The sequence below is a fragment of the Pecten maximus genome, chromosome 2, assembly GCF_902652985.1.
Source record: "Pecten maximus chromosome 2, xPecMax1.1, whole genome shotgun sequence".
NCBI lineage: Eukaryota > Metazoa > Mollusca > Bivalvia > Pectinida > Pectinidae > Pecten > Pecten maximus.
The window spans coordinates 11,426,441-11,450,994 of NC_047016.1; the positions used below are offsets into that span (position 1 = coordinate 11,426,441).

The 24,554-nt window shown below is 38.2% G+C and overlaps 2 protein-coding genes across 2 annotated transcripts; both read left to right on the plus strand.

Annotated features, from left to right (window-relative positions):
- The first annotated feature begins 88 nt into the window (after window positions 1–88).
- On the plus strand, window positions 89–4,827 carry LOC117317523 (probable cytosolic iron-sulfur protein assembly protein CIAO1 homolog). The gene is made up of 3 exons (XM_033872340.1): window positions 89–181; window positions 2,620–3,010; window positions 3,276–4,827. Exons 1-3 carry the CDS (start codon window positions 179–181, stop codon window positions 3,884–3,886), a joined length of 1,005 nt encoding a protein of 334 aa, XP_033728231.1. The 5' UTR covers window positions 89–178; the 3' UTR covers window positions 3,887–4,827.
- A 6,159-nt stretch (window positions 4,828–10,986) lies between these two features.
- On the plus strand, window positions 10,987–15,357 carry LOC117317533. Its single transcript, XM_033872351.1, has one exon. It carries the CDS (start codon window positions 11,337–11,339, stop codon window positions 13,476–13,478), a length of 2,142 nt encoding a protein of 713 aa, XP_033728242.1. The 5' UTR covers window positions 10,987–11,336; the 3' UTR covers window positions 13,479–15,357.
- The last annotated feature ends 9,197 nt before the right edge of the window (window positions 15,358–24,554 follow it).

Consider the following 24,554-nt stretch of genomic DNA (forward strand, 5'->3'; position numbering starts at 1 on the left):
CTTCTAGATATTTAATATCAGACTCTAAACTGTCTTCCTGATTAAAAAAATATCTTTTGCGGAACGATATAATTTGTTCCGAACTACATTCAAGATGTCAGCGCCCATGATCTTTAGATCTACCCAAAGTTGAAGAAGGAAAAACTTAACATCGTTTTGCGAGACAAGGGTTTTAACAATGGTAATACTAGCTGACAATTAGATGTTTACGTGTCAATCATTATTTTCACTTGGTTAGTTGTGTTGTCAAAAAATCATCCCTGAAAGTTGAGGCATGGTTTCCTTTTTTTTTTTTATATGTCACCAGTTTTGACGGATGTTACCTTACAAAACAAATTTACAATAGGCCTAGTTGATTACATTCCCTTGCTTTACGTACACTGTAGCTTATAACCCTTCATCCGACTTACAGCTAATTCAGCGATGTGATTCATTGTCACTGATGAAATAAATTTCATAATGGATAAACTTTTATGTAACTTAAATTGTTAGTGTTAGGTGATATATATATATATGCAAATTGTCATGGAAATCAAAAGATCTATTTTCATTATCATAGTGCCGGTATCATTTTGAAAAAAAAATCAGACTAATGGTCTTCATAGTTCAATGAAATTATGTTAAACTCGTGAAACCAGAAGTGCGAACTGAAGTAATTCCTATCACTGTATACGTACCGTTCAACCGTTAAATAGTGAAGTTTTGGTCTATTTTCAGAAATTTGATTATTCAATTTTACCTCAAACTCTGCTGTTGAACTATTTTTCTTAAAGAATGGCTACTTTCTATGATCAGAGTTCTTTATAGTGCCTAAGAGCATTATTTGGAAGATTGAAATGCCTCCCTATATGCCAAAAATGACTGTGTTATATAATTTACAGCCGCCATTTGCGTTTCAAGGTAAAAAAAGAATTGACATTTATGCTTTTATAAAGTAAAATCTGGTCAAACAAGTGCTCACACCACCTGCTGTAGACACTTCTGACCATAACCAGAGACATGCCACAACAGCATGGTTAGTTTGTGCAATAAGTTTGATCTACTGGTACATGAGCTTTATTTGTTCTGCTGAAACTTGCATTTTACGCTTGTTTTGGCGAAATTAGTAGGTAGCTTACAAATTAAATGTCAAAATCAAGACCCATAGATAGCCATGACATATTATTAACAATTGTTCAAGTTACTTCTGTTTAATTGAAACAGTATGGTGATTTTTAATCTGGAAAAATATCACTTGATTTACTATTTAGATGAACCATAAAAACAAAACAAAAATTGGAATCGGAAAGTGTCACTTTACCACCATTTTTGCCCTAAATAATGATCGCTCCCTACAGAGATAATGTAAAAAAAAAAAGGTGACGAAAGTGACGGAGTGTCTGCGGATCAACACTGTTACGTTGTATCAATTTTTCCATCTATAAGCTTGAGAGGAATTTATGCCATACCATGATGTCCAGCGTCTGTCTGTCAACAATTACCTTGTAAACGTGAGAACTTGAGTAAATATCAAATAAGTTTGATGAAACTTTGTATGCAGTTAGATATCATCAAGATCATGAATGAGATCGAAAATGGGAAATATTGGACAGTAACATAAAGAGTTATTGCCCTCTGTAAAAATATTATTATAAGACCTTGTGAACGCGATAAATGGAGTAAAGAACAACAAAGCTTGGTGAAACTTTGTATGTAGATATATATCAACAAGATCTCTGACGAGTTCCAAAAATTGGAAATTATTAAACAGTTTTTTACAGAGTTATTGCCTTTTGTAATAATATTATTATTAGACCTTGTGAACACAATAACTGGTGGAAATATTAACCAAGTTTGATGAAACTTTGTATGTAGCCATAAATTGACGTCACAAGATCTCCGTCGACTTCAAAAATGGGAATTACACGACAGTAACTTATAGAGTTATTGCCCTTTGTAATAATATTATAATTGGACCCTGTGAGCAAGATAACAGTAAACTTTATTAAATATCAACCAAGTTTGATGAAACTTTGTATGAAGCCATATTATATCGACAAGATCTCGGATGAATACAAAAATGGGAATTATTCAACTTTAATTGACAGAGTAATTTTCCTTTGTAATAATATTATTGACCTTTGTGAACATGAAAACTGGAGTAAATATCAATCACATTTGATGAAACTTTGTATGTAGCCATATATCGACAAGATCTCATTCGAGTTTGAAAATGGGAATTGTTTGACAGTAATTTACAGAGTTACTGTCCTTTGTATTAATATCATTATGAAGAAATTTTTTTGGTTCACCTGGGATGAAGGTTTATCTTTTTAAAACGCTACAAGTCCAGAATAACTCGATGAATTTTGATGAAATTTGATCTGAAGAATTATTTGCATGGTGTATAAATGGAGGAATTGACACCCCCTATGGACCTCTAGTTTTTATTACTGTACAAAGTACGCTTCAATGCACATGCATATTTTCCCATAAACACTGTAAAGAGTTCAGCTTTCATTTGTCATTTGTGTACCTTGCCAAAAGTAATATTGTATTTTAAGTTTTAGAATGTGTTATATATACTGAAAATGAAATAACATTGAACTTTATACATGAAATTAGTTTTGTGTATTACAGTCTAGACTGGAATGTGTGTCAGTCTTAGAAGGTCACCAGGACCGGGTGTGGTGTGTCAAGTGGAACCCCTCTGGAACTATTTTGGCTTCATGTGGGGGTGATAAGACTGTCCGCATCTGGGGCCTAGAGGGGGACAAGTGGGTATGTAAGACAGTTCTAGAAGATGGCCACCAGAGAACAGTCAGGTCTGTTGCGTGGTCTCCATGTGGGAACTATCTATCTACTGCAAGTTTTGATGCTACCACAGGGATCTGGAGTCGCAAAGAGGGAGAATTTGAGTGTATAGCTTCTCTTGAAGGTCATGAAAATGAGGTCAAGTGTGGGGCATGGTCTCCAGGTGGCAGCCTCCTGGCAACATGTAGTCGTGACAAAAGTGTGTGGATATGGGAAGGTAAAAACTTTAAATAATTTTTCATTGATACAATAATCCATCCAAGATTTAATTCATCAAATGATCTATAATAGGGATAAAGACCTTTTCGAGGAGCATTGCTCAAATAGATTTCCACATGCATGAAATAGTCATAAGGTAATGACACTTATGAATGTATTTGCTCTGATCATGACAGAGCCATACTAACAATTACAAAATTGTGACACTGTGGATTGATATAATATGCACTATATTAAATATTAACATTGTGTTGTATTGACAGTGACAGAGGATGAGGAGTATGAGTGTGCCAGTGTCCTGAGTTCCCATACCCAAGATGTAAAGTGTGTTACCTGGCACCCAAACAAGGAGATCCTTGCCTCCTGTAGCTATGACAACACCATCAAACTCTTCAAGGAGGACACTGATGACTGGACCTGCTTTGCCACCATGGAATCCCATGATTCCACCGTATGGAAAATATGCTTTGATAAATCTGGATCGAGACTTGCATCCTGTAGTGATGACCAGACATTGAAGATATGGCAGGAGTACCCCCCAGGTAACACGGAGGGAGTGGCTACCACTGGTACTGATCCAACATGGAAATGTGTGTGTACCCTTTCCGGATACCATAACCGTGTCATCTACGATTTAGACTGGTGTCACCTGACTGGTCACATAGCTACAGCATCTGGAGATGATGCTATACGGGTTTTTGTGGAGGAACCGAATTCTGACAAAAATCAGCCTGATTTCCGACTGGAAGTGACAGTTAACAAAGCCCACAGCCAGGATGTGAATTCTATTTCATGGCACCCTAAGGACCCTCAGTTACTAGCTTCCTGTAGTGATAATGGGGAGGTTAAATTGTGGAAATACTCAAAAGGCTGAATTTTTAATCTATTCTTCATATGGTCATTAGGATTCATTAAGATTCTTTATTCCCCAGCACCATCAATAATGTTTATAAAATAGTTTTGCTGGTATGTTTTGCTGTAACTATAATAAAATGGCTTTAGTGTTGAAGGTACAGTGCACTTTAACATGAATAGCTTGAACATTAGAAAAATCTATTTTGATTGTGACTGTCCAAGAATAATTAAATAATGCACTGCTTAGACTGACCATTTTGTAGCAGGATTGATCTTGCTAAACTGTGTATTGTCTCGTAGTATTGTAGTTACCTCACTGATGACAACAGTCAAGATGAATGTATGTGTCTTAATATGCAGAGCTACATTATGTTCAGTTGAAATATAAAATGGACAGATGAAAGATATTTTGATTGACAGGGACAGGTCACATCTGCATGTATGATTGAATATGCAACAGATGGTCAGACTGCCTGTATGTGTTCATAATAGACTTATATAATATAAATTTGTAAAAAAAAATGTGATAATACAAGCTTTTGAGGAAAATAGACTTCAAAAAGGATTAACAATGCTTGTGATTTGTTCATAAATGGTTCGATACATGATGGCAGTACATTTTGAGAAATGTTAAAGAGTTTTATATGTCACGAAGAAAGAATCTTCAATTCAAGATTGAAATTTATTGTCAGGAAAAAGCAGCTTAATTGATATCCCAGTTCTATCCCAACAGTTAAAAATAAAGTTATTACTGATTATCCACATTAACTGTTAACCATTAACTTAATTTTGTTGTCTATATTTGAATCCCACAGAGACTTGACACCAATTCCAATCTGTCGGACGATGTGTCTTATATATGTGATATACTGATATACTGTCTTGCTTTAAATCAGAATAAGTATGATTATGTTTATGATTTTAATAACATTCAAATAAAATCATTCACAGTTATTAAAATTTGTATACAATTCTTTTTTTTCAAACAAAAGTTTTCAGCAACATTTGGATTGTGGAGGATGGTATGGTAAATATTAGCTGCGATAACGTACGTAGCTCTGGACGACGGACGAACAATTTCTGACAGATGGTCGTGCCGGAGAGCAGTGTAGGCAGGGTATGAATATTCGTTCTAGGTAAATATTAGTCCTGAAAACGTTAGGAAACACAACTACTGGTGATTTTATCATTTTGAATACATGTATTTATAAATACTAAGTCAGTATATATAAGGTGAGAACAGGCAAGCGATCACTCGTACACCTTTATCAGACCCTGTATATGAAAAACGAAACCTGGGATGAGCAATAGATGCTGAACTTGCAGTCTGATCAAAATCAGCAGTTACATGGCTATATTGACTACGTACTTTGGCTATGGACCTCGCCGGCCCATGCCTCCATCATACAGATAACAGTGACTCTAACCCCTGCTCATGAACCTCGAGCCAGTGCTTCCCAATACCTCAACAAGCCTGTCATCCCTCATTGACCAGTCCAACAAGACCTGACACACATAAATGGCAATGTGGAGGTGAGTAATGAAACAGAGTATCTGGTTAGTCACTGTTTGATATAATACATGTATGACCATTATGTTTTAACATTAATTGAAAATTTGAGATAAAATTTAAAATAATTGAAAAGTGTTAATCATCCATGAAATGTTGATCATTTAACTGAAGAACTGACAAGAAGTGATAAAAGGAATAAGATTTTAAAGCGTAGTACGTAGTAAACATAGCCAAGTAACAGCTGATTTTAATCAGATAGCTTAACTTAAATTTTTCAAAATTAGGTCACTTTGACCTACCTTTGAAAAAATTCCCACAGATCCATGAAAATTGACATCTTGGATGAGCAATAAATGCTGAACATGAATGTTACAAAATTAGGTCACAGTGACCTACTTTTCTAAACATTGCCATAGGACAATGACACTTGATATCTGGGATGAACAATAGATGCTAAACTTGCACTTTGCAAAATTATGTCACAGTGACCTACTTTTCTAAATGTTGCCATATGACAATGATAATTACCATCTAGGATGAGCAATAGATGCTGAACTTGACTTTTGCAAAATTAGATCACAGTGACCAATGACATATTGCCATAGGTCATTGAAAATTGACATCTGGAAGGAGTAATAAATGCTGAACATGAATTTTGAAAACTTAGGTCACTGATCCTTTCTCGAATCTCTCAACAATTAAAACAATTTGTTTTTGTTGACAAAATGATAAATCAAGAAACCATTCACTGAACATCAGTTAACTGGACCATCGTGCTACGAGGGCATTGGCCTCTTGTTTGACCAATCTCTGTCCTATTTGGACATTACCCTTCTTCCATTTAATGGCGCTTAACTCCAAACTTCCTAACCCATATTGTTTGTCTTCCCTTTGTGGATTATGTAGACCAATTAGATAAGATTCCATGCAGTCGTCCTAGATTTGTAGCATTTCAAAGTGAAAAAAAAAAAAGAAATCAGACGGGAGTGATGTCGCACTTCGGCATCATTTCTCATAGGCTAGCTCTCATGGCCAGCAGAGCAAAACAATGCGCTAGCGATCTTTTGATGTACTGCCATGGATTTTTATGAAACATTTCAGGAGTATTTAAAATATTAAATATATACCTTATTTGGTAGAAAACAGAGACGTACTTCTCAACAAGAATTACGCGTATTTATATGTGATTAGTTTTAAGCAAACATTTAAATTTAGCTACAGCAGAAATGTTGAATTTCGTAAAACCAGTATTTCTCAATATTCACTCATTTAAACGAAAAATACACGGAAGAAATTATAGAAATTCACGTTATTTAAAGGGTGTGTTTAGATGTCCAAACTAAAATGTAAACTAGACTTCAGGTTTCTTTTGAATACCACAGATAGAATCTAAAATGTCAACGCCCACATTCCCTGCATCCCGAATTGCCTGTCACTGGACCATACATTCTAGATGCTATGTCTATTTTGTAATCTGACTATATACCAAGTTTGAGGTTTGGACATAACTTTTTGTACAACGGATCTAAATGCAAAACTTAAAGTGAAATGTATTGCTGACGACGACACCGGAACAGAAACACCGTAGTCTTGCTTTCGCAACTTTGGTCCCAGTTAACACAAGAGTAGTGATTATTCAGATATCCTCAAACTGACTTAAATGGTGAAATATTAGTAGTTATAAACAAATATTAACAAGCTGATCATTTAACCACGTCAATGATATTCCCTGTGGATATTTAGAGATCTTGGACTAGTATTTTTAGTTATTGACCACTATCAGAACCACGCCCCCACAATGACACGACTTTAGATGTAATATGTGTCTTTACATGTTCTAGAACTTACATACACCGACATTTTTATCGGGAATCAAACAGATTGTTATCGGCTGTACAAATATTATGACGAAGTTCCCATTGATCTCTGCTAAACTGCGATATCTATAGATAAACTTTTGCATCCACACGTGACTGGGAGGTCAAATGTAGACTTAAATATATTGCTGAACAGATCATAGTACAATAGAAGAGGAATAAAAACAGCGATCTTCTTTTTTTTTATCAAAAAGTGACGCCATAAGTGTGCTTTTCACATCCGCTCAATTCTCAAGATAACCTCAACATCTCAGCCGAATTATTATGTAGTATAAATCTTGTTTTAAAAGGCACCAAATGATACAAATCAGTCATCATATGTCCATATTACACCATGAACACGGTCAACAGTTTGATTGTTTCCCCGTTTCCCACGTTGGACCGACACGAGTCTTTGTGTCCGGGTTATGTCACTTTGGACCGACGCGGGTTTTATTGTCCAGGTTGTGTCCACTTTGGACCGACGCGGGTCTTAGTGTCCAGGTTATGTCACTTTGGATCGACGCGGGTCTTAGTGTCCTGGTTGTGTCCACTTTGGACCGACGCGGGTCTTAGTGTCCAGGTTATGTCCACTTTGGACCGACGCGGGTCTTAGTGTCCAGGTTGTGTCCACTTTGGACCGACGCGGGTCTTAGTGTCCAGGTTATGTCCACTTTGGACCGACGCGGGTTTTATTGTCCAGGTTGTGTCCACTTTGGACCGACGCGGGTCTTAGTGTCCAGGTTGTGTCCACTTTGGACCGACGCGGGTCTTAGTGTCCAGGTTATGTCCACTTTGGACCGACGCGGGTCTTAGTGTCCAGGTTATGTCCACTTTGGACCGACGCCGGTCTTAGTGTCCAGGTTGTGTCCACTTTGGACCGACGCGGGTCTTAGTGTCCAGGTTGTGTCCACTTTGGACCGACGCCGGTCTTAGTGTCCTGGTTGTGTCCACTTTGGACCGACGCGGGTCTTAGTGTCCAGGTTATGTCCACTTTGGACCGACGCGGGTCTTAGTGTCCAGGTTGTGTCCACTTTGGACCGACGCGGGTCTTAGTGTCCAGGTTGTGTCCACTTTGGACCGACGCGGGTCTTAGTGTCCAGGTTGTGTCCACTTTGGACCGACGCGGGTCTTAGTGTCCAGGTTATGTCCACTTTGGACCGACGCGGGTCTTAGTGTCCAGGTTGTGTCCACTTTGGACCGACGCGGGTCTTAGTGTCCAGGTTATGTCCACTTTGGACCGACGCGGGTCTTAGTGTCCAGGTTATGTCCGCGTCACACCGATGTAGGCCGTAGTATCCAGGTTGTGTCCACTTTGGACCGACGCCGGTCTTTGTGTCCAGTTTATGTCCGTGTTAGACTGAGATAGGTCACAGTTCGTGTTCTTGTTCGGTACTTCAAGAAAAAGTAGAAGTAGTTATCCGGGAAACACATTTGTCAAGGATTTAGGATGGAAACGATTTAATTTGTCTAATATGCCTGAAACATTCTTTTTCATTAATTATTCAGGTACCCCTCGCTGTCCGTTATATTGTTATTTTAAAAACTTTCTGATATGTATTCCGGATGAAATATTCAGTTCAATTTATTGGGATTGTTGATCAACTAGCAATGATGAATTGAGGCAATGCTATTCAAATGACACGAAAACAATGGTAGCGAACGGCGAGTCATCATCGTCGGTGACAGCAAATGTAGACACATGGAGGAGCAAATCCCTGAACTTGCCTCAGGAAGTACATATCATCTAAAGTTTATTTACAAAGGAGATACATCGTCATCTGATACTGAACTCGAGAGGATACTGCACGATACCGTGAGAATCTCGAATCTGATCCTACCGATATGGTTCGGTACCTGCGAATTAATGGGGAAATGGTAGATATGTAAACACTGACAGCGGAGAATCGGCGGGATGTGTACCAACAAGATACCAATAACTAAAAATTTTATTTTAAGGAGAATCAACGGGGCTATTGTGTTGTCTTAGGACATTCTATATGTATGCATTAGAGTTTTGAACCAAAACAAAGGTCAATATTTTGAAACCAACGATGGAATTGTAATCATATTAAACCAATAAATGGACTCTAAACCTAGAAATAGAACTTAGAACAGTGACACTCAAGTACCAAGCTCACCACGGTACGTGATAATGAGACACAATTAAAACATCGAGGAATTATTTAAATTAATGAGATGCACCATATGTATAACGAACTGTCTACAAGTTCCTGGCGGAAGAAAAATGCGCGAATTCTCTCGTGTAAGGTGAACGACAGTGTAATCATATTTTCTAACTAAAACAGTATGAAACATCTTTGGCAAGTCTGTACTCAAAACAACAGCTAGATTCGAGATACTGCAGGATGAAATGAACCAAATAGAATCTGAACTAGTCTACTATTTAATTAACAAACATGTTGAGGAAGAAGTACACCACTGGACAGTACCACTTATAGTTAGCAAACATGTTCGAGGAAGAAACTTGTACAACACAGGGAAAAGAAATACAACGAGAAGTAAATCAACAGATCTCCAACAATCTATCTCAACAAGTTAGAGATGAAAGCTTTCTGGATGTAGCATTTAATCTCCCGGAAACCAATATGGTAACAGGAGAGATGAGGAGAATGGAAGACACGGAAGCACTCAGAATGATCCTCGACGAACTGGAGATTAATGTAGGAATACCATCGGCCATTAGATTAGGGGAATCACACAAAACAAGACCACTTAAAATCTTCAAAGACAGATACTTCTCTAAGCGATCAATACAACCTGCTCCATGTGTAAAAGGGCGATCAATAGTGAACGTCTAACGACCAGACAAAGAATGGAAAACAAAAAGGAGACAAGAAAGAAAAAGACAGATACAACAGAAATCCAACAAAAATTCCATAAGAACACTAGATATATGTTTTAGGGGAGTTAGAAACGTAGGTGATGGCCCAGACACAATATCATCAACAAGTACCAATGAGTTTGCAGAGGAAACAACAAGAATTTATCCTGACCGATAACCAGAAGCAGACGCATGTGCTGACATCAACAAATTAGTGAAATTGTCTGACGGTTAGCAACTTATGTTCAAAATTCAGAAATGTAAACATGTACATCCAGGAACAGAAACAACGGACACTGGAACTACAAAATGGGCAATACTCTTATCCATAAAGAGAGAAACACCTGGGCGTCATAATAGGAAAAAAAACTTACAGTTTACAAGTCGCATTCAAACACCTGTTAATAAAGTCAACAGGGCACTTGGAGTCATAAAACAGAAGTTTTCACTACTCGAAAAATAAACCCTGCTGTAACCTTTATTTCCGTAGAGAATGGCCAAAGACGTCCTACCAAATTGTGTGTCCGTGTGAGACAGGGATAGGCCATATACTGAGATAGGCCGTGCACATCCGTGTTGACATTGTTGTGTCCGCGTGCGTAAGACTGAGATACGTCATATACATGTTATGTCCGCGTAAGACTGAGATACGTCATATACATGTTGTGTCCGCGTAAGACTGAGATACGTCATATACATGTTGTGTCCGCGTAAGACTGAGATACGTCATATACATGTTGTGTCCGCGTAAGACTGAGATAGATTGTACTGTCGAGTTAACTCCATGTTATGACATAGACAGGTCGTTGTCACTGTGTATACGCATATGTGTGTGGAGTATTTATTTAATATATTGTATAACACGCATGCTTTTGTACTGATAAGGACACACATATCCTCGGGATTGATAAGTTAACATATTCAGCTAAAGAGATGTGAATATATAGGTGACATAGTTAGGACGTGATCCAAAATTGTGTCACCATCAAACATGAGTGGTATCTATATTGTATGAATATCGTGCCCATGCAGTGATAAAATCTCCAAAAGTCTCGTGCTTCTGACGTGTCCTTGAGATAAATAGACGGGCATTGAACTAAATGTAAACAGATAACACTTATCTCGGTAGGAGCGTTACGTTACACCACGATACATCCACAAATAATCCTATTAACAACATGGATATTGCCTGATGGACAACTCTACCTTCTGTATCACAAGTTAACATATCAGCCAGTTTTAACGACACGGAATCATGGACAGCGGTTCGACTTCTGGACTAGTGCAGTGCTCGTCTCTGGACACAGCCTGGAATGACTGGATTTTCGACTCGAGCTACGCAAACGTCAACGAGGAGGATTTGGCTGCGGAAATATCTAAGCTTAACGATTTGGCGTATGAGACAGCTGAGGAACACCGAATGGTTGGGGGAGAGTCAGATATTTCTGTAAGGTTGGCCGTGGGACAGACCGTAGAAACAAGCAATTCAAAATACGGCGTCGTTATAGATACTCTGGACGAAGAACCTATCAAACTTGATTCTGAAATTTTTGGAGGTTATGTGAGTTCGGTGTTACAATATCCAGATGATTTTCAGTATTCTACAGTTAGCCATGAAGACAGACCTGACGACGTGCTTGTGAGGAACAGTGATGAGGCGATAACGCCAAACACATGCAATAAGCCACCCGACCCAAAGGTAATACCCAGCATAGTCGCTGTTCAAGGCGAGGTGTCCATTTCCTCTCCAGATTCAAAACATGAAATAACTGTCCAAGCCGATATGTGCTTTCCACAGCATTCACCGGAAGCTGATAAAGCTCCGCCAAAAGAAGGAGAATATTCGTGCCCAAAGGCAGATAGTGAAATTGTTGTTCAATCAGGAGAACCTGCAGCAGGGAGTATTATCAGGAATCAAAAAGTTACTGTACCCTGTAATAAACATTCAGATGCTGTGGCCGAGAGTTACTGTAAAGTGTGCGATGAGTTAGCGTGTGTGAGTTGTGTCTGTAGCCGACACCTTGGCCATCAGTTAAAGCCGGTCGAGGACTCTATAGAGACAAAGAAACAGGAGCTCGTGGAGATGCTGGACATCCTTACAGAAAACTACATCCCGAAACTACACCAACGTATTATCTCGAATAAACATTTCAGTCGAAAGTATGAGGATCGCATAGATGAGTTGATGAACGAAATCAAAACCAGAGAAACAAAAATTCAAACTCTGCTTAGAAACACTTCTGCTGCCAATATTACTACATTGCGGAACCACAGAAAACAGCAGCAGGAAACATCAAGCCGGATTGAAGCAGAATGGGATGATCGACTAGTCAATATACGAGATCTCGTGAAACAGGGTCATACGGTGTGTACCCCAGACAAAGCTTTCAAGGTGGTCAAAGATCTGAGATCAACCCTCAAGTCGCTAGATGCCGCACTCGAAGAACTGCAGGGAACCATACTAACACCGACATTGGCAGACAGTCAGGACATGTCTCTGGATATGGTGACTGAGATGCTTGGGACCATCACCACGACAGAGGATAGTAGCGATGAACGACCACAACGGGAGAATCTGGAACTCAATACCACATTCAAATTTTCCAAGAATTCAATATGGGCGCTTGTGACACATGGCGATGGATCTGCGTGGATAGCGGCGCACGAGGATTCCACAATCCGGCTTGTGACAAAGACGGGGGTTGTTCTTAGATCCGTCACTCTCTCGACCAAAGTATACGACATCACGGTAAACGCTGACGGGAATCTCTTGATTTCTGCCGTCCACGATAGCCATGTATGGCAGCTCTCCTCCAACAGAGACATCACTAGGTTCGTCAAATTCAAAGACATGTATCCTTGTGGCCTGTTTGCGTCTCCTAAAGGACACGTGTTCGTCGGACTGGTTCGAGGGGGGCTTCCAGACAAACACGCTGATAGCAGGCAATTCGTCGTCAAAATTTCGGCCAAAGGCAGCGTTCTTCAGAGATTCGAGAAAGATGAAGCCGGAAACGCTCTTTACTCCCTTCCTTACAGGATATGCGAGAACGCAAACGACGATGTATGCGTGGTTGATTGGACCGACTCCGCGGAGGCCAGACTCGTCGTTACTGACCAAACAGGTAAACTCAATTTCATTTACACTGGTTTCAAGGAGGATGCACACTCATTCCGACCCGGTGGAATCGCATGCACGCCTGCTGGTATGATTTTGGTCTGTGATATATACAGGGATATCATTCACCTATTAAATGGAGGTGGTCAATGTGTAATGTTGTTGAACTCTCAAAGACTAGGCGGACTGTATGGTCCGTGTGACATCAGCTTGGATGCGGACGGATATCTGTGGGTCGGCGGCTGTAAGGGCAACGTCCAGTGTCTCAGATACAATGAGTGATTTTTATTACGGACAGTTAATCACTCATTCCTCATCACGGATATCACTTTGTCCTCATGGATAGTGATATATCCTCACGGATAGTGATATGGCCTCACGGATAGTGATATGTCCTCATGGATGGTGATATATCCTCACGGATAGTGATATATCCTCACGGATAGTGATATGTCCTCATGGATGGTGATATATCCTCACGGATAGTGATATGTCCTCATGGATGGTGATATATCCTCACGGATAGTGATATGTCCTCATGGATGGTGATATATCCTCACAGATATTGATATGTCCTCGCGGATAATGATAGGTCTTCATGGATAATGATATATCCTCACGGATAGTGATTATGTATCCTCACGGATAGTGATATGTCCTCATGGATGGTGATATGTCCTCATGGATGGTGATATATCCTCACGGATAGTGATTATGTATCCTTACGGATAGTGTTTTCCTCTCCTCATGGATAGTACTTCGCCCTCACGGATATTGCTTTTTCTTTACGGATAGTACTACATGTATATCCTCATGTATAATGATTTGTCCTCACGGATAGTGATTGCTCTCCTCGCGAAAAAGAATTTTTGTCACGGATAGTGATTTGGGACACGGCAATCTTCATTTTCTATAGTATGGTCGGTCCAAATAACTTTTATTCTTATTACAATAAACAATGAGTTATTGATTCGCTTGAATGGTTCAGTACAATACCGCGTATAGTATATTGATTGTCTTCGATAATTGAAATCACGTGTTTTATGCTTTTATTTCGTGTGGTGTAATATTAATCCATGATAAGATATAAATATTAAAGAGGTCTGATAAAGTCCATCTTCGCTAGCCAAGGCTTCTGATTACGTAACACTCCCCTCTCCGTTGAATGTAACGTATACACTACTCTTCGTGGAGTGTAACTTGATAAGAAACCTTGGCTAGCGATGATGGGTATAGTCAAGTCACTTTATATGTTAAAAGACATTAGTATCATAATCCACTATATTTCTTCGTCTGCAGGTCAAGTTTAACTCGGTCCTGACCATCACTAACACACAAATGGTTGATATCATTTGTAAATGAACATGTGGCTATTGCCACTTATACATACAAAGTTCATTAATTTATTTGTTAACATAACATTTATTTATTCGTATGTAATAGAATTTCATAAATATATAGTACAGCCATTCGAAATTATGTGTCTTTGTCATGAGTACAATATATCGTCTTAAACAAAGACAGATGACAAGGCTATGTGTCATGAAGTGTAAAGTGGCCAATGTACGAAATGTCAATCGAAATGGAATTCTGTTAATAAAAAAAATGGAAGGAAGAACTGCATCATTGAGATGTCGATGTACTAAAGGTTATCGGAAACATGAAGTTGTTGTCAGCTTCGCGCTGTCACAATCATACAGACTGTCAAACACACACTCGTCACACGCACGCACCAATCAAAGTTGTTGATAGGACGATAAACAATGTAAACAAAATTCCCAACCCGCGTGAACTTACAATTGATCAGGTTAATTAAAAAAACTTTAGTTTTATATTGCAAATTGCTATGTAAAATTATCTACCACAAAAGGAGCATAACACCAACCAATGTGGCAAATCAATTGACAGAGGGACAAAAATTGATGAAAAAAACATGATTGTATTGAATGTAAGAAGAAAATAAGAAAATATATGTACATAAAGTCTAATGCTATCGCATGCTGTGTAAGTGTGTTTTCAAGAAATTATAAATTATGGTAGGTGTCGTTTAAACCTTCAATAAAGCGCTCTTTTGATATGATGGAAGGGTCGTGACTGTCAAGCAAATTGGTCCAAGAAAGCATCTCTACGACCATAAGGCTGAGGCATCATCCAAGATCATGTATACCGTATAGATGGTTATTTTCATTTTCCCCGGTCGATTTTTACTTAAAATGAGGAAATGATAATACATCTTATCTTATTTTCGCGGGAAATGTCCTCGTATTTTTAACTCTAAGTGGCCTATCGTTCCCATTATGTCTATCATTGAAGAGAGAGCTGTGTCTGATGTACTTACATCACAACAAAGAATTTCCCCGTATATTTATATAGATTAACGGCGTTATCAAATTCCGGTTGCCTTTGACGTAATCTCTCGATAGTGTCTATTGTGTACAGTATCGAATCAGTTTTATCAGTAGTTTTCTATTTAAGGAACTACATGTAAGCAGGATTCCGTACATGTGCCACGTACGGAGTATTTCATGACATTTTACAAATTGTAGGACGAATACCAAAGTGTACAGCGTAGCGCAAAGAATGCTGGGAGATGATGGTCGCGTCAACTGTTTATAATTTATGGATACTAAGTCAATCTAATTAAAATCTAGATGGTCATTCTCACTACATACGTCACATGTACACGTAGTGAGAATGACCATCTAGATTTTAATTAGATTGATACTAAGTTAACTGTTAATTCATTACATAGCATATTTACCGGAAAGAGTTTATTCCGCAGAATTTTTTTTCAATTTTGTCCAGGTCCTTTGTTTTAGCACACTGAGGAAACTGGTCCAGAAAGGGGCCGAGTGATGGGAGGAAACAAGACAAGGCAGTGGAAAGTTCTACATTGTCAATAGAGGTTACTTGGTCAGTAATCTGTAAGTAGTACCCAAAGAATCTCCTTTGGATAGTGTAGGGTACTACCCATACTCCTGGAAATCCAGATAGGTGGAACCAAGTCGGAAATGTTAATTGCCTACTTTGGAGTAGAAGTGGAACCCTGCCTTACATACGGTCTCCATGTTGAGTAGCAATTACTCGGCGGATGTATACCTGAATGTACAGCTATGTGCTCTGAAAGCAGATTTTACACGGGAAGAGAAAGAAAATCAACAGCGCGAAAACTTGGCAGGCGGAATTTTGATTGGCCAAAGAGAGAAAGACGGCAACAGTTGCATCTGGGCCAAGCTAATGGTGTTTAGCGTGCTCATTAATAAAAGATCGTTTATGACATAATCTGTCTATGGACATAAGATCGTTTATGACGCAATATGTCTATGGACATAAGATCGTTTATGACACAATATATTATTGTAAGACTTTTGGCTAACCCCAGGTGCTGTGACTTTTGCCATCTTCCTTTCCTTGACAAATCAAATTTACCTTAGGCCTAGTTGGAGACTGGGAGCTGGTATGGACGTATTTATTCCAGATGCCGGGGCGTTGGTTTCTGTCCGATGAAAAAAAGAAAATCCATTCTGATTTAGCTCACAGTCCTGTGGATGTAGGCTGAGGAAGTGGGAGATTTATAAGAGCCGGAGAACCAAGTATGAAAACCGAATAGCAGAGGCAAAGGGTGACAAAGATGGATGAAAGCGAGACCAGTGTGGCTGTGCCCAGCAGTACACCAGCTGTATATATGTTTTAGAAACCATTGGACTGATATGTGGAGCATTTTAATTCCTTCCATTAAACCAACATCTTGGCTATTCAGATGCAGTTTTAAATATTTCAAACAAGTTTGGCCCTATAACATTAGAAGTGGGCCTAGGTTCATTTGAGTCATTTGAAGAAGAAGAAAAAAATCTTGTCCTTTATCTCATCATACTTCTGTCTAAATACCATGATTCTGGGGCTTTTGGTCAATGGAAAGAAGTTATCTTTAAAGTTGGGTAGAGTCATTGAATGGTATTTCTCCATTCCAGCATGCTAATTGCCCAATAGCAAGACCCTTGGTCATTCCGTTATGAGAAGTTGTTGAATTATTTTAATACATTTGACCCCTGTGATCTTGAAAATAAGTCATGGTTATCCATTTGCAAACTTATTTGCTTTTCATTCCAACATGCTACCGGCCTAGTGTCTTTGCAATGGGCTTTTTGGTTTTTAAGAAAAAGTTGTTTAAATGGAAAAGTTGACATTTAGATGGACAATGGCCATCACACCACACTGCAGGCGCTCATACCCCAATGGCAGATGAGCTAAACATGTAAAACAATTAAATATATAATTAATTAATCTTTCAGTTACAACAGGATTCGTCTAAATGTTGTTATAGCGCCTGAAATAATGCTCCTTTGACCTTGACATCTGACCTGATGACTCTGACCTTTTGTCTGCTGACACCTTGTTGAGTTCTGATCAACTTTGCTTCATAATGCCATGACAAAAGGTTCACCAGTGAAAAGATACAAAATTTGACCTTGACCTTTCACCAAGATCCAATGACCTTCACGTTTGGTCACTCGACTCCTTGTTTAATTCTGATTAACTTTGCTTCATCTGTCATAACTAGCGAAGAAGTCATTTGGCACTGCCCCACACCTCACTGGGGTCCACCCTACTATTTGTACAATTTTGAACACCCCCCCCCCCCCCCCCCCCCACCCCCACCACCACCACCACCACTTAGGGATGCTACCAGTCAAATATGAGCGATATCCATTGCTTAGTTCCAGAGAAGAAGTCGTTTCTAGTTGGGTTTTTTTTTCAATGAAAAAGTATTGTAAGTATTACAAATTGCATATGAGTTAAACGGAAAAATAGTAATAGATACAATATGTACAAGGTGCGTTAATTAATTAATAATTATCAATATAATATAGAATATATTATTACCATCATGCATACCTCATTCATTCACTGATTCAGTACATTCTTTTCACTCGTCTGACTTAAGATGATGACTTAACTGTTTCAGGTGTTTCTTTTCTTGAGTTGATTTTGTTTTCCATATGTAGTTATTAAGGTCCTGTTTGAACATTTTTAAGACACTGACTGCTGATGTTTTACAGTCACTAATATGGTAGGTCCTATAGATTGAGTATCCAATTAGTGTATAAATAATATTAGGTGTGTGATATACAGGATTGTTTGTTATTTCCTGTCACAATAAATTCAAACATTCTACTTGTGTTTATCTTACATGTAGAGAGTGCTGAATGAACATTTTTCCAGAAGGGTTTTAAGTAAGCACATTCTATGAAGTAGTGTTTCAAGTCTTCACACTTTCCACAATGTTTGCAGGCATGGTTGTCTGTAATTTTCCATTGCTCGAGTTGTAACTGAGTAGGGATTATTTGATTGATGAGCTTATATTTGAATTGAACAATCCTATTATCCTTTATTTTTTTAAAAACAAATTCTGAGATTCCAGCCCATGTTGATTCCTTTATCGTTTTGTTTAGTATTTTATTCCAGGAGTCATACACAAAAGGTTTCACAAATTTTTGTATTTTTAATGTTTCATATACAATTTTATTATTCAACATATTTAAGGGAATTATTGAACCGGTTGTGTTATTTAAAATTCCAAATTGAATTACATAGTGCAGAGTTGGGTATGGTGTAAGTCTGAGTTTATTCACCCATTCTCTTGGTATAGCCTTTTTTAATTGGGTTACTTCAGACATCCAGTCTCGTTTGTTCGTCAAATGTGCTAGAATCTTTCTTTGAGAGAATAGGCCATTTTCAAATAAATCATCAATTAAAAGTATACCCGAATCAATCCAATTAGTGAAAATTATAACTTTATTGTTTAATTTGATGTTTGTTTCCCCATATTAATTGTTTTCTTATTTCAAGTTGGTTTCTTGGTTTTAGAGTTTGCCCCCTACCTGTTGTGATCCATACTTTTATAACTTCTTGATAAAAAGTAGGTGTTTGTTTGAGCTTGGGTAAGGATTTAATGCTGTCCAAATTCATTTTGAATATACAAAAGTCATTCCCATATTTTCTGAGAAAGAAGTTTGGTGTAATTTTCCAGTTAGCAGGGGTGTTTTCTTTCAACGCTTTAACCCATTTTACCCTTAAACTGGTGAAGTATGATTCTAGACCAGGGAAGTTAATTCCACCAGCTGTGATTACCAATTAGAGTTTTTCGTTTAATTTTTTCCTTTTTCCCAGACCACAGGAAATCATAAATTATCTTTTCTAGTTGCTTTATTATGTGTTTGGGTATTATTAGAGTTTGTGCAAGATATGTGAATTTTGGAATTATGATACTTTTTATAATTATAGTTTTGCCTATAATTGTTAGGTCTCTTCTTTTCCACAAATTCAAGCAATTTGTGCATTTAGCTATTTTTTCATTCCGATTTAACTGTTCACATTGATTTTTGTTGTGACCAAAGTATACACCTAGTGCTTTGATCGGATCTTCTGGCCAGTTTATACCACCTATCTTTTGTTTACTATTTTTTAATTTCCCTATCCAAAGACCGTCAGTTTTATTCTTGTTTAGTATCAACCCCGATACCTCCCCAAATTTTAAAATTATCTGTTTTATAGTAATATAGCCAAATTGTTCTCTTTTGGCGCTGCCCCTCAGCCTCCCCCTGGTGGTCAGCCCCTACCATTAGAAGCTCCACCACCTAGGGTTGCTACCACAGTCAACAATATATCCAAATTGTTCCCCTTTTGCAACCCCCCCCCCCCCCCCCTTTTCCCTCAGCGTTCCGCCGTTTGTAGCTTTTTGAATCCCCATCACTTACAGATGCTTCCAGTCAAATAAGGTTAAATTCCAATAAATAATTAAGAAGAAGTCGTTTTTGTTAAATTGTATAAGGATAACACAGTATGGCTCACCTTGGTCTGACCAGGAGATCTAACATTTCATTTTATAGTGAGGCATGACACCCAATCTTGGTTTGTGACACTCCCAAAAAGGAATTGGTAATGGTATGCCATAACTGTTTTTGACACACAAAATAAAAACTCAAAACTGTTCAAGATGTTTATCTATTTTAATATGTAAACTTGATTCTGAGGCTGAATTTAAACATCATTTCTTACATATTCAAAATATTGCAACACACACTCATCAGTTGGTGATGGTAAAGGCCTGAGACAGTCAGTACAAAGCATGTCCTTATTTCAGTGGTAAGGCAATATATCAAGATTAATGCTACTTATATTGAAAGCAAGGCACAAAATTATATTGACATGGAGGGAGATAATTTGTGGGAAAACACTATTTTCTATGGTAATCTAAATGCCATGGTTGATTCTAAAATCTCTGAAATGATAAGTAACCTGCTGTGTTTTGGCTTAACATCAAATCAAACTACAAATTAAAGAATTTGAGAAAAAAAATTAAGGGTGTAATTATAAATAATTTAGAGAGTGCTTATCAATATTCAATGAGTGTAGATAAAAGACAAGGCACAAGTTTCACGAGCACCGATATCGACAGGTTTCTAATATTTTCTCTGATATCGACCAGGTTTCTGATATTTTCTCTGATATCGACAGGTTTCTGATATTTTCTCTGATAACGACAGGTTTCTGATATTTTCTCTGATATCGACCAGGTTTCTGATATTTTCTCTGATATCGACAGGTTTCTGATATCTTCTCTGATATCGACAGGTTTCTGATATCTTCTCTAATTGATCTTCCAATATACCGAAAGTGATTGTACATAATTACATCCTAAAATTGTTGTTTTAAATATCACAAAATAGTTGTTGAAATTCTCGTTTTCAAAGTTTGAAAAAATATTTTCCAGAATATAAATGAATGGCAAAGATTGTGTGCTAACAGACATGGTTGGAGTCTTACCATTACATAGATGGGAGGATGTTTACTTCTGACAATTGTTGCACTTTTAACAACTTTTACTTTAACATGGTTCAACAGGGGTTCGGATGGAAAAAGCATAAAAAAATAAATATATTTTTGTTCCCCATATTAGATTACTATACTTTGATATCTAAAAAAATAAAACATTTTTTTTAACAAAAACAACATTTTCAAATACAACACCTTCATAACAAATACAAAATGTTGTCACAGCATAACAAATGCCAATGTGAGTGTAAGATTCAAAATACATAGCACAAACATGTCACATTTTCTCGGGTAGATAAGAAAGTAATCTATTATACAATACTTTCTAATTTCTATTTGTCTCTTCCAGTCACTTAAACAATGACGTACATCGTTGTAAACACCGCTATGAAGACCAGTGTGTCAGTTCATACACTCTTATTTGTATAAACACAACCTAAAACATATGTTATTTGATATAGCAATGTCAGGACATTACCTATATAAAAGATAGATGCCACGTATTGCCGTCTCTACTCGTATACCACACAAGTCAAACAGACAAAGATATATCAGTAATGGTGCTGTAAAGTACTTACATACGAAATCATCTGACTTCCAATGCAAATATCTAAAATGAACTTACTTATTTTGGCACATTAAAATCTTAGCATGTTCTCAAATTTTAACAAATCAGTAATGAATGTCACACCCTACATTATTTTCCATAGAATCAGTGATAATAGAGTCCTATAATATATGAATTTCAGGGTTCATATTGTAATTCTACAAATAGCGAAAATGTTAAATATCCGATAAAAAATGCTAAAAATCCCAATATGAACCTCAATATCATATATTACAGGACTATAGCATAATGAGAGTACTGCTTCCAACGCAAATGGTTATAAGACAAGATTTCTGCCTGAAAAGGAATATTTACAGTATACAGTATGTACATCAGTGCTCCACCTAATTTGTGTTTTAGAGAATTATGAATTAAAATTGGAAAAAAACCCAATTATACTTAAATATTGGCAAAATGCAGATATTAGAAATAATCCCTGTAACGTCTGTTGTTAGTCCTTGGTGCTAAGTGTTATCCACTATCATTAGCCAAACATTATAAGTAGGAGACAAATTCAGTAAAAGAACCACATGTAACTAACTATTTGATTGGTGTCGGGAAAAAAGTCCTGACCAATCACTAAACTGATGTATTTCTTTTGAAGATTACAATTGTGGCCGTGATTGAGCCTTCAATCATGAGGTGGCCATGACTGAGCCTTCAATCACAATGTGGCCATGACTGAGCCTTCAATCACAAGGTGGCCTTGACTGAGCCTTCAATCACAAGGTGGCCTTGACTGAGCCTTCAATCACAAGGTGGCCTTGACTGAACCTTCGATCACAATGTGGCCTTGATTGAGCCTTCGATCACAATGTGGCCATGACTGAGCCTTCGATCACAATGTGGCCTTGATTGAGCCTTCGATCATAATGTGGCCATGACTGAACCTTCGATCACAATGTGGCCATGACTGAACCTTCGATCATAATGTGGCCTTGACTGAACCTTCGATCATAATGTGGCCTTGACTGAACCTTCGATCACAATGTGGCCTTGATTGAGCCTTCGATCACAATGTGGCCATGACTGAGCCTTCGATCACAATGTGGCCTTGATTGAGCCTTCGATCATAATGTGGCCATGACTGAACCTTCGATCACAATGTGGCCATGACTGAACCTTCGATCATAATGTGGCCTTGACTGAACCTTCGATCATAATGTGGCCTTGACTGAACCTTCGATCACAATGTGGCCTTGATTGAGCCTTCGATCACAATGTGGCCATGACTGAGCCTTCGATCACAATGTGGCCATGACTGAGCATTCGATCACAATGTGGCCATGACTGAGCCTTCGATCACAATGTGGCCATGACTGAGCCTTCGATCACAATGTGGCCATGACTGAACCTTCGATCACAATGTGGCCATGACTGAGCCTTCGATCACAATGTGGCCATGACTGAGCCTTCGATCACAATGTGGCCATGACTGAACCTTCGATCATAATGTGGCCTTGACTGAACCTTCGATCATAATGTGGCCTTGACTGAACCTTCGATCACAATGTGGCCATGACTGAGCCTTCGATCACAATGTGGCCATGACTGAGCCTTCGATCACAATGTGGCCTTGATTGAGCCTTCGATCACAATGTGGCCATGACTGAACCTTCGATCATAATGTGGCCTTGACTGAACCTTCGATCACAATGTGGCCTTGATTGAGCCTTCGATCACAATGTGGCCATGACTGAACCTTCAATCACAATGTGGCCTTGACTGAACCTTCGATCACAATGTGGCCATGACTGAACCTTCGATCACAATGTGGCCATGACTGAACCTTCGATCATAATGTGGCCTTGACTGAACCTTCGATCACAATGTGGCCTTGATTGAGCCTTCGATCATAATGTGGCCATGACTGAACCTTCGATCACAATGTGGCCATGACTGAACCTTCGATCATAATGTGGCCTTGACTGAACCTTCGATCACAATGTGGCCTTGATTGAGCCTTCGATCACAATGTGGCCATGACTGAGCCTTCGATCACAATGTGGCCATGACTGAGCATTCGATCACAATGTGGCCATGACTGAGCCTTCGATCACAATGTGGCCATGACTGAGCCTTCGATCACAATGTGGCCATGACTGAACCTTCGATCACAATGTGGCCATGACTGAGCCTTCGATCACAAGGTGGCCTTGATTCAGCCCTCGATCATAATGTGGTTGTGACTGAGCCTTCAATATGGGGGAATTGAAGATGGATCAATGACAAAACACGACTCAATATTTTTGCTAAAGTTTTGAAAATGAAAGTTGTAAACATTCCTTTTACCCTTCCCTGACTGAAGGCAATAACATTAACTGAAACACTGGTACACTGCCTACAATTATCACTGATTCTTTGTATTGGCAGGTGAATGTGGAAACAGTCATTGGTACAGTGTAAAATAGTGTCTTAATTAACATGTTCAAGAGCACTGCATGTATTAACAGATACTTAGCTTTGTGTATTGAAAGACAAGACCTGTACCTGAGGTGTATATGTATCACAGAGAACACTGCATCATGTATCTCAGGGACTTGACACAAATTCTGAACCACCATCAAAAATATTAACTTATAATATAACTGTGTAGATGTGGATTTGTGAGAAGTCCCTGTGGTATGCATCATTATCACAGAGAACACTGTTAAACTGATATTACAAAACAACACTTGATATCATACAGAACACTTAGTAGTAAATTGAGATCTTGTGGAGTATTGCTTGGATATAGAAAATCTATTTCATGTAAGAAAGACAACTCTTACTTCAGAAACTACCAGTTTGTCCCTATTTTAAGACAAAATTTCCCTGACATTTTCTTTATCATTATCATCACTTCAATCTTTAACTTCATCCAACACCAATAACCCTAACATGAAATAATGAGTAAAACATAACCCTAACATGAA

Bases quoted from the DNA above. Each gene is read 5' to 3' on its own strand.
- LOC117317523 (XM_033872340.1), top strand. The intron at 3,011-3,275 runs GTAAAAACTTTA...TTGTATTGACAG, and splicing joins AAGTGTGTGGATATGGGAAG to TGACAGAGGATGAGGAGTAT.
- LOC117317533 (XM_033872351.1), top strand. From the start codon at position 11,337: ATGGACAGCGGTTCGACTTCTGGACTAGTGCAGTGCTCGTCTCTGGAC.